The following is an 11392-nucleotide window of genomic DNA, read 5'->3' as shown; positions in this document are numbered from 1 at the left end:
ACACGCCCACTAAAAAACGAAGATATACATCTATATACGTCTATATACATTAAAGATATGTATGTTTTAATATTACAGGCTTTTTACCCCATCGTTCACACCCTGCAGACTGGAAAGCAGGTGATGTCTGATATCTGTGAGGAGCAGTTTGGACCTAACCTGCTCGGAGTGAGACCCTGAGACCCGCCCCTCCAGGTGGGGGCATTTAAAGACGCTAAAGAGCGTCACCACATGACTTATGGAAAAGTTTGGCGGTCGGTTAGTCTGGCAGCGACACAACTTCACGAACCAAAGACAATATTCCGGCTAGATGAGCGACTCCGAGCATCCCGTAAGTAAGCATGGGTTCCGTTAGTGATGCTGATGTTGGAGGGTGAAAACGGAGAAACGCAGGGGTCAAAACCTGAGTCACTTAGGTTCGGCCCAGGTTATTGATTCTTTATACTTTATCGGCTTTTATGGGTTTTTTGGGTTTTTTTTTTTTGGTTTTTATGTAATGATCTAGTGACTACTATCAAAAAGCATTTTGAAGAATTAGCAATTATTAAATAATTCGGGTTTTTAAATTAACTTCCAACGGTTGCTGGTGGTTAAACACGCAATGCGTCATGGGAATTGTAGTTTCTTGGCTACGCTTCTGCTCTAGTCGCGTTGAATTGACTAAACGTTTGAAACTACAAAAGTTGGATGGTGTGACCGGTCCTAGCGAGCATGCGCATTTCATTAGTATAGCGTAGTAACTTGGTGTTTCAAATGTCTTGTGTTTTTCACGTTAATTCAGTACTGATTTAGGGTGTTTTGATAGCCTAAATCTCTTTATTATTCTTTTAATGCTGGTAACGTTTTCTGAGACTATCAAAATATCCTAACTTTACCTATACGTATCAGTGCTAGCAGCATTTTCTAATGTGGAGATATGAGCTTTCAAAATATCCTACCTGTAGTTTTGAGGCTGGGAGCGTTTTTGATAAGGTAATATAGAATATCAAAATATCCTACCTGTAGCTTTATGTTACATCACCTAGTCCAGGGGTCGGCACCAGGCCGCTCTTTTACTGTCCTGTTGCGACTCCGCAGCAGAATCAGATTTGTAGGTAAAAATAAAATAATCCTCCTTTACAGTAAAATAATAACACAGTAAAATAACACAGTTTAACAATAAATGGTCTTAAACTCTGGAGTTAATGTAGAACTGCTAATTCACCCTTTAACCCGAAAGATCAGCGCAGACTGATGGTCACCATAGCAACACAGACAAAGTCTCGCGTAGCTAACGAAACGCCAAAGAGAGATTTAAGATGAACAGCGATTAATTTTGGAGACGAATGGACTTATTTGCATTTATAATCACTCCAGCTGGTTTCCTGATACGTTTAATCTGTAATGAGAAACTGACAAACACTAAAGTTTGTCAGCTTCTTGTTTGAATTTTCCCATTCCACCTTAAATGGTGCAGCAGTTGCATTCTGGCGCCTCAGGCATCATTTAAGGTGGAACGGGAAAATTTCAGACGAAAAGCTGAATTCAGCCTCGTAAAGAGTGGAACGTTGACATTTCACAAGAAACTATTCTACTTCTGAGGAAAAGCTTCCTGCCAGAGATGCGAGAAAAACAGCTATAGCAGAGCAAAGTCTGCATTTTCATTTATTTGTTTTAGCCTATATTAGCACATACTGAGACATATTTACAGCCAAGATGGTAAAATGGACATAAAATGTTGTGGCTCTCAAGGTCGTTTGATTTTGGTAGAAAGGACAAAATGGCTCCTTAACATTTGGGTTGCTGACCCCTGACCTAGCCTATGAATATGCGCTAAGGCAGGACATTTAAACAAGCTCACACAATTAGAACACCAGCGTTTGTTAAACATATTTGTACACAGATGGTCTATTCTGAACATGAACTCAAAGTTTAAGTCCTATTTAAATACTAAATTTTACAGTTAAGCACAGCTATGAGGTGTTTCTTTGTTTTCTAGGAGGAAAAGGAGAACTCCACTCCTGATCCTGCCTGGCCTGAAAATGGCAGCCAGTGGAGCGATGAAGAAGGCGGAGGAGAGATGGAGGAATCCGGCCTCCTTCAGGACGTGGTGGAAGAGGATGAGGAGATTGACCTCTACAACGAGGAAACCTTCGGTTTAGGTTAAGTAGCATAGTCTGCTCTCCACTGCTATAATCCACTCCTGGTTGGGTTGCCTTTTTAACCCTGTAGGTTTGGGTTATCCATATGAATCTCTTAAAGGGGCACTCAGGGCTGATGAGACATTAATCATCGCGACATCTGTTGTAAATGTTCTGCAGTAGTCTCTAGCATGAGATCTTCCAGTTTAAAGACTGGGAAAACCACCTTCTGATGATGCATCTCGAAGGTGGGAGGACCTTTGGGTCCCCACAAGCACCTTGGGGTTGATATTTGAGGGTGGGCTGTTCAAAATTTTCACCAACCACTCAAGCAAAACACCACAGCTGAATTTTAGTCTCAACATCAGTGGTTATACTAACAGTCAGGATTTCTTTGTGACCATCCCAGTGGTTGTATGATGTAATTCTGTAATGCATGCTGGGTATTGTAGTGAGAATGTTGGTGGGCTAAAACACGATGGAGGGATGTAATGCAGAACGTTACAAAACATTAGACATTAAATACTAGTTTTAGGCCTGGATTAACTAATTTAAATTGGGACAGATTTGCTACCTCACTAATTCTTACCTTATCTTGAGAAAAGATGACTGAAAAGAATGAAACATACTATAGTAATGTTTGGCACTTTGAGATGTGAGTTTTCAAAGTGTTTATTCTCTGATGGCCTCCCAGCCTGTTCAGTGATGGCCCAAATCTTCTGAAACACTGGGATCTATAAGCTCAGATAACCTGACATGGTTATCTGAGCCTATAGACCCCAGTGTCTAAGGTGGTTCGGGCCAGTGAAGCAACTCACTTGTCCGGGGGAGCGTGTAATCACCAGTTTGGGCAAATAACTTCTGCAGTGGGCTAATGCTGAATTTTAAAAAAAGGCACAATGACTAACTTCAGTGTACATGTGCGTCTTTATCAGACCTGAGTGCTGAGGATCTACAAGCAGACCCTGTAGACCTTCTGTTTGTTGATGGCAACCAGCCCCCGGCACCACCGTCCTCACCACCACCGTCTCCGAGGGAGCCATCTCCTCCCAGGCCTAAACCTCAAATCCAGCCTCAGGCTCCTGTAGTCCACATTAAGGCCATGAGTCGCAGGGAGAGACCTCAGAGGCAACTGTTTGATGACCCAGCCGTGATGAGGACAGTGGAGGGTCCACCCAGTCTGAAGGTTTGTCTCCCCAGTCAGTGTTTCCTTCCAGCGTTTCCTTGATGGGTGTATTGTAAATGGTGTTGCACAGTGTACTGAAGGTTTAATGATTATTTTCCCATCTATAATGCAGTAAATCAGTACAGTCAGTACTTCTGGTTTTTAAATCAGTAAAAGATGTAAATATTTTGTATTTTTATTAAACGTGGGTAATGGGTTATGTTGTATTTCCAGGTCATTCAATTCAGAACATGCTGAATGAAGCAGTGTTTAATTTGATCCCATTTAGCATTTGAAAAGCTTTAATAATTTTGACAGATGTTCATTAAAAGCGACAACCATGTTGTGTTGAGTTGTGATTATACACTTGGTATTGGAGTTCATTTTTGGCATAATGATAACCGCACAATTCTCGGTGGTCCTTTCAGAGTTTGGACAGTGCTATTGTGGACTGTGGCCGAAGCTCCTACTGGGGTGATCTGAATGCAAATACAGTGAGTTGCTTCTTTGTCTGGGATGTTTTATTGGAGAGTTAGCAATGCTTTAACGACAGTTTAGCATTCGGTCCATCCATCGTCATCAGGGTTTCTCGTTTTATATGTAGCATTTAAGCACATTTAGCATTAAACATTCAATTACAGCATTGTAAGGAAAAATTAAGCACTGGTTATGTTGACAATCTACTTGAAGTTCACCTAACTGAAATTTTACTGATGTGTTTGACTTATTAATGTACGGGATTGGCTGCACGTGAAGCTAGCAGTTTGGCTTGGAATGTGCATTTGTAGACTAACCTGTGGCTTGGTGGTCAGCTAGTTGACTACCATTTGGACAAGATTAGTTTTCCATGGGGTGGTTGGGTCGTGTAATTTTACCACAGGACATCTGTAATGAGAGTTCAGTACTTTTAGTTCAGTTTGGCTACTCAAAAGTAGAAAATCAATCCAAATCTTTTTAAATTCTATCATTTCCTAAATCATAATCCTGAACAGTACTTTGTCAATTCCATTTTAACCCATGGGCATACTGTAACCCTCCAGAATGGAGGGCTGGAGCTGGGAATCCTAAAGACTTCTGACATATGAGAATTTCATTGCTGAAAACATAAATGACCTGTTTATACTCCCCACAGTGGATGATGGCATCATACAGTTCACCCAGACGCACGCCGGCATCCATCCTGCAGGTGTGACTACTTACAGCCAAACACATTCTACAGCTCTCTCAAAAAAAGTTGGGATGCTGTGCAAAATGTAAATAAAAATATAATTAATGTAATGATGTATAAATAACGTAAACCCTATATTTACCACAGGACACCTGTAATGCAAGTTCAGTACTATTAGATGATTTGCACATTATTGCATTCAGCTTTTACGTTCTGTACAGCATCACAACTTTTTTGAAAACGGGATTGTATGTAATGTCTAAAGTTTGCTTCTTCAGTTTTGTGTTGGAGCTAAATGAGGCTAATGTACCATGTAGTTCTACACTGATGCATTAACCTTAAAATAGACATAGCTTCACAGTATTAGCCGCTATCTTGATGCCTGAATCTTGTCTGTTTTGGCTGGTGACATATTTCTATTCCTGACAGGACCAAGCAATCGTGGGAGTGATTGACAAGTCAACACGGGGTAGAATGCCATATGGTTCCCCTAACCTGAGATCTCCCCTTCATCCAGTGGGCCAGAGGAGGCTCCATAAGGTAGTGTTGCTTTTGTTTATGGTAGTATTTCTGCTGCTTTGTATTTGTATTTCACAAAGAATTTATGCAACATGTGGTCTCGCAGGAACGCCACGTCATGGATAAGAACTTTCTTTTTCCAGTCTTTTGCTCCTCTCCTACTCCTCCCTCTGCGTCAGTTACTTACAGGAGGAGTCTTAACACTTTGCTCCTCCACTTCTGCCAAAGTGCTTTCATCTCTCCCATCAATTTTTACGTTTTCAAAACTGCCTCTAGACATCGCTGTTGCAAATACAAGTGTGGGCATGCTGAAACCAGCCTTCTGTTAGTCACAGAAGCTCTCCACACAGTTAGGGTGAACTGTGTCCTCAGACCTCCTGACCAGTCAGCTGTTACTGACACTTAGCCACCCCATCCTTTTTTTAACACTACCAGGTAGCACAGAAAAGGCTCCCTCTCTGCAATCCGCCACCTTGCTAGTGGGGTCCCTCAGGGTTCACCTCTTTGTCCACTTCTGTTCTGCTTGTACACAATCAGTGGGATCAGTAACTCACATGGTTTCTATTGTCCCTGCTATGCTGATCATATGGGTGGATGAAACTGAATCTTGGCTGTGTAATACTGAACTGCCCACCTGCAAACTGCCCCCCCAACAGTGGACCTTTATTTCCTTTGACTCTCACCATCTGTACATGACCAGTTTAATCTATGACCAGGTCTTGCTAAGGTCCTGCAGAGCTCCCTACCCATTGGTGTGGAAGTGCTCACCCATACACCAGCCTTATTCTTCAACTTGTAGGCTTCAGCATGTCTTTCCCTGAAACTGAGGCATGCTCGTGAGCTAAGGTCTTGCTGCTGATGGAATAAGCTTCTCCCTGAATTTTACACGATGAAATCTCTTGATTACTCTCTCTTGGTGATTTGCTTCTTGAGGTGATATCTTGGGTAATGTCTCCCTCTCTCTCATTTGCTTTTCTTAATCTTGAACACTTATCTTGTAATTATTATATATTAATCTATTGTTTACTTGCAGAACCATTTGTCTGCAATCTAACTATTAAACTTAGTTAACTAAATCAAGCTTTGTTAGGGCCTTTTTGTCTTTTAGGTTGGATTTTGGTTTTGGGTAGGCCATATATCGAAGTTGCAGATGGTTCACTTTTTATTTATTTTACCCAGCAGGTACCACTGTGTCCTGTGGTGCCTAGTAGCCCGTTGCACCCTCAAAGTCCCTTCTCTATGAAGCAACGTTACAATCAGGTGATTGAGAAATGTCTACTCTAACTCCACCAATACTGTAGCCCATTTGTTTGGCAATGTTAGGTCATGCTCTAGAGCTTAGGTTATCAGTTTCTGACTACAATTTTTGGGAGATGGACCACTCAGTCTAAGAGTGACACGAATGCATGTTAAAACCCCAGCCACATTAGATACACTACCATGTCGATGTCACCACTGTGTTGTAGTCCACCACCTAAATATCTTGTTAGCAGCAGTCCTGTCGTCTGAATTTGACCAGTGATGAATAGGTGGGGTCATAGAGAACAGCTGGAGTAGAGATTATGCATGTTGACTAAAGGGCTACAATGTGCAATTGCTCACACACATATAGAGGTATGTGGACTTTACTGTGATGGATGAATGCCTCTTAATTTTTTTTTCTCTCCTCCAACCAACCCCAGTCAGTTTTCCTTTCCCCCACTCCTCCTCGCTTCCACGCCCCCCAGGCACTCACACCCAAAATGATGCAAGTGAGGTTTGGACCCAACTCCCCAAGGCCCAGCCCTTGCTATAGCCCTTTCTCAGCTCCCATTCAGCGATTCCGGTGAGCTGCCCTATTGGACTGGCTTGCAGCTCCAAGTCAAACTGTATACATTTTTTCCTTAAATCCTTTCAGATCCTGGTCAGGTTGATGGTAACCTTTTTGGCTTTTAGGCTCCCTGTGCTGGCAACACAATTCCACCCACAGCACAAACGGCTGCTGAACCAGCGCCCCCTTGGCTCTCGGAGGTAGGCTTCTGTTTGGGGAAAGGTACATGGTTCTTGTTGAGCTGGACACCTCTGAAATTACTGCAGCTGTCATTTTTCAGAAAGTCAAAGAACTGGGAACACTATGCTGAGCTAATGTCAGCTAAAGAGAAGGAGTGGATCATCAAACTGCAAATGATGCAGCTACAGAGCGAAAACCCATATCAGGACGACTACTATTACCAGGTACTGCGTTGCACCCCTTCACTGTTGTCTTAACTATCCTGCTGGTTTGTGCTGTTGAGTGAATGGCTAGACTTCTTCTTTTGCACAGTGCCACCTACTGTACTCAAAGTGTAACCCTTGGCTGCTAATATGAGTTAAGGAACAGAATGCCAATCATTTTATCAAAAATTAAGTATCGTCACCCAGGCCTATGACTTGGATGGTTCTAAAATACCTCCTCATTGTGTTGAAGCTTAGTGAGGGTGCATTTCTCTACAGGAGTACTATCGGAGAATGGAGGCTAAACTGGCTGAAGAAGAACTGCTGGGCGACCGCTCAAAGAGGGAGCCGCCCAAACTCACCACACCATACGTCACCAAAACTGTATCCTATACTCCAGGTCTGCTTTCACAATCTCTTTTGAGATGCATAATTCACTGTTCTGGACCCAAGTAATGTTTGTGGTGTTCCAGTGGTCCACATCGAGGGTTCGCTTGGCCAAGTCGCTGTGTCCACATGTTACTCCCCGCGCAGAGCCATAGATGCTGTCCATGTCCACACCCCTGAAGTGAGGGCAGCTTCATTAAAAGATCTCTCCAGGAATGCTCTTATTTGTTTTACTGCATTTTTATTTCTGATTTTCGTTAAACCAGGAGCAGAAAGACACCAGGCAGCAGAGGTTGGAGGTACTGAACACCATCGAGAAGGTAGTTGGCCTTTTTCTCTGTCAGGGTTGCTGACAATTACAGAAGTGCTAAAACATTTTAATTCTTTATTCTTCCAGGTGATGATAAAGTCATGAGGCACTGTCATGTGACTGCTAAGCATACCGGAATGTTCACTCTTTGAAGAGTTTGCCAAAGTAATGTTAGCTAGCTTGGTTGTTAATGCTAACATTATTAGCATGTATGCTAGCAGCTAAAGATTTCCACCCCACTGTAGATCTTGTTATGCACTTGAGCTTAACTTTTAAGGGTAAGCAGTAGTCGTCTTCTACTATCTATCTTGTTTGTGCTTGTTCTGCAGTGTTTCATCATTTTGTTGGGGGTGGAAGAAGCAGAAAGAACGAAAGAGACTGTATCCGATGAGGAAGAGAGGAGAAGACTTATGAAGACTGTGCAGAGGGGGGTGGACGAAATCAGTAGTCGGCTACACAGCTCCAGCTTGCTGTAATGCACCTTTCCCCTTCCCTGAGTTCTTCTAGGTTATGTTCCCATTTTCATGTTTTCTCCTCGTATTGCTTGTGATCTCCTCAGAGAATCCATGGAAGAGTTTCTGCAGTGTCTCCTAGTTTCAAAAGGAAAGAGGCTACTGGCCAGACTCCTGCCCTTCCTGTCGCAGGATGCAGCCAGACACATCCTGACAGTGATCACGACACACTTACCAGCACTAATGAGCAGAGATGTGGATGAGGTATGGTCCTTTTAAAGAATATTTTGGCAAAAACAAAATTTGCAGTTTCACAAAATTTGGGAAAAGTTGAAATCAGCAAAGCTTTTGCTAACATGTAATGGAAGTTAATTAACTACTAATTAGCATTGTGCAAATTGTATGCATGTATCTCAGACTTACTTATGTGGGTTCTGACTCTGACCATTATGCAAAAATGGATAAAAGTACCTATGAAATTCAGGTTTCAAGATGGTTGCTACTACTGTTTAGCAGGCAACATAGTTTTACAAAACAAAAAAACTTGGACACCAAATTTGGCACTTGACTACCTTTTGGGATAACGATAATTCTATTGTGATTACCTTGAATACGGAATGTATCCCCTTGCAGGCACTTCCTGTTCTGTACCCACCTCTCCGTACCATGATCAGCACGCTCACCTTCACCCAGCTGGTTGCTGTTCTCCAAGAATTTACCTCTTCCTTGCCCGACTCCAAAGACTCGCGCCTGACATTGGCTTGCCAAAACAAGGTCTGGCATGACATCCCTCTTTTTGGCCTGGCTTGCCTATTGTGATTGTTTCTTATTAGTGTAGGTCCGTGGTTCCCAGTCATGGTCCTCGAGAACCCAATGTGCAGGGGTGTTTACCAACCCTCAAGCCCAGAGGTGTCCAGCACTGGCAATTCCTCTGCTCTAGGGGTGCCCAACCCTGGTTCTGGAGATCTACAACCCTGCAGAGTTTAGCTTCAGTTTCTCAATCCATCACCCCTGAATTGGGTAATGACTGCGTTTTATGGGCATCTGAGCTCTCCATGGTGGTAGATCTCCAGGACCAGGTTTGGGCCCCCTTACTCTAGCACCTACTGAACCTGGCAATCAACAGAGGAGTTGAATCAGATGTTTCAGAGCAGGCCAAACTATGCTAGACAGTGGCCCTCCAGAACTGGATTTCCTGGACTCCCTTGGTTTAGTGTTTTTCCTGCACTAACACACGAAGGGCTTGAGTCAGTTGGAGCTGGTTTAGTTGTATTAAGTAGGTTAAAGGAGGGAAATGCGAAAATATGCACTGGGGGACTCCATCACCAGAACTGGACTTGGGCTTAGTGTGGATCTGGGGAAACCCTTGATGCTGTACGTGGCCATAAGTATGTAAACAACAAAATGCCTCTCTTCTGTTCTGTAGTTTGGTCTGTCTTTGCTATATGCATTGCTATCGCAAGGGGAAAGGCTCCTGACTTCAGACGTTCCCATGGAGCCCAGCATCGGCGACTTCGAGACCTGGTACTGCTTTGTGTTTCCATAGAGCTAAATGGGCAATTAAACAGTGAAACTGGTTACCTTTTGGTAACGTTAGTTTCATAGCTGATTTGTGACAATTATTCAGTAGCCCAGATGTACTTTATGATGAACCTTAGTTTGCCCAAAAAAATATAGTACCGTGCAAAGGTCGGAGACCATCCCTCGTTTATTTTAGTCAAAATGGCCATCGGATACACGTTGTTCAGTTTTCAGGAGATATTTAAGTTTGAGGAGATTAAACTTGTGAATATAGATCAGATGAAGGGAGGGGCAAAATCAACAGAAAATAAGTTGGAACGAAAAATTGGAGTTTAAAAGAAATTCTAAAGATCTGGAGAAAATGGGACTCTTAACAACCATGCAAGACCTGGTCGACATCAAAACTGTCCCCCATCAGATAAACAGCACTTAAAGCTTAAAGCTTTCATCTCTGAGAGAGGAGAAAATCAAGCTGCTTCAGATCTGAAAACATCCACAGGTGTTTCTGTCCATCCTTCCACTGTGAGAAGATGACTCAGTGCTGTGGGTCTGAAAGGATGTGTAGCTGTCAAGAAGAACCTCACTGAGAAAAGGAGACGGACGCATCAAACAAAGAAGCTGAACAATGGACTGACCACCCCAGAGTCCAGACCTCAACACAGCTGAATGTGTTTGATTACTTGCATTGTGACAGAACTTTTGGGGGTGTGGGGAAAATCCCTGCAGCTGTAATGACAGCAAAGTGTGGACAAAGTAAATACTGGAAATGTGGAATCTTCAGTTTTTGGGGATTCTGTAATTTTCTGTTAATTTTTTTTGTCCTGTGCTTAAAAAACCAATAGCTTATACCTAATGCCTGTTTTGACTGGAGATTAAACAAATGAAGGGTCTCTGACTTTTGCACAGTCATGTACATATACACAACTTCAATTTTGAAGTTTTTGGCCAAATTGTTGCTTTAATTTCTCTGATCTCTCTCTTTGCCATGCCTCCCTACAAGGACGGACACAGTTTTCCATGTCGCTCGTCAGCTCTCCCGGACATCCCTGGTGGAGCCTCTCTTCCTGCCTTCCAACCTGCTCACGCTGTTTTGCCGGTACTTGGACAAACGCACTGTCCAGCAACTGAAGAACAACATGGAGTAAGTTGATGTTGGTCATGTTGAGACTGTGTTGGGTCCAGGTATGTCCAGTTTCTCCCTCATTGGGTAAATGTGATGGTTATTAATTAAGTTCTTTTGTGTTTGTGAATTTTAGTCACCCTTACTTGCTTTTTTACTCTCTCCTACAGGTCTTCTGCAGGCTATCTGGCTGTAGGCTCATGAGGGTACTGTCCCCTCAGTTTCTCTTTCCCCCCCCTTTTGTTTTGTATATCTTTTTTAGTTTTATTGATCAGTCCAATTCATTTGTACAAAATCCCACCACACTCTAAGCACAATCTAACATCTGCTTATATTAGGGTTAGACTTGTTGGCAGTGTTTATAGCCACTACCAAATGGTGCTACTTGATCAGCTACGCTTTTGCTTAACTAGCAATCTGGCCATACATAGTGGTGG

The 11392-nt window shown here is 42.8% G+C and overlaps 1 protein-coding gene across 1 annotated transcript; it reads left to right on the top strand.

The window, feature by feature from the left end:
• Positions 1-254: 254 nt before the first annotated feature.
• On the top strand, positions 255-11159 carry patl2 (PAT1 homolog 2). The gene is made up of 19 exons (XM_036571781.1): positions 255-331; positions 1979-2141; positions 3056-3306; positions 3714-3779; positions 4418-4471; positions 4883-4993; positions 6152-6232; positions 6655-6797; positions 6908-6982; positions 7063-7186; positions 7445-7565; positions 7639-7733; positions 7819-7872; positions 8192-8334; positions 8422-8578; positions 8948-9088; positions 9741-9838; positions 10836-10976; positions 11126-11159. The coding sequence occupies exons 1-19, from the start codon at positions 311-313 to the stop codon at positions 11157-11159; spliced, it is 2073 nt and encodes a 690-aa protein (XP_036427674.1). The 5' UTR covers positions 255-310.
• The last annotated feature ends 233 nt before the right edge of the window (positions 11160-11392 follow it).

The sequence above is a fragment of the Colossoma macropomum genome, unplaced genomic scaffold, assembly GCF_904425465.1.
Source record: "Colossoma macropomum unplaced genomic scaffold, Colossoma_macropomum, whole genome shotgun sequence".
NCBI classification, from domain to species: Eukaryota; Metazoa; Chordata; class Actinopteri; order Characiformes; family Serrasalmidae; genus Colossoma; species Colossoma macropomum.
Note: the sequence above shows the minus strand (reverse complement) of the source record. Positions and strands in the feature narration are given on the sequence as shown.

What these genes read in the sequence shown, in the direction of transcription:
- patl2 (XM_036571781.1), top strand. Translation starts at nt 311, where the DNA reads ATGAGCGACTCCGAGCATCCC. An exon ending in AGGACGACTACTATTACCAG is followed by an intron (nt 7,187 to 7,444) that starts GTACTGCGTTGC and finishes ATTTCTCTACAG; the next exon opens with GAGTACTATCGGAGAATGGA. An exon ending in TCCATGTCCACACCCCTGAA is followed by an intron (nt 7,734 to 7,818) that starts GTGAGGGCAGCT and finishes TCGTTAAACCAG; the next exon opens with GAGCAGAAAGACACCAGGCA.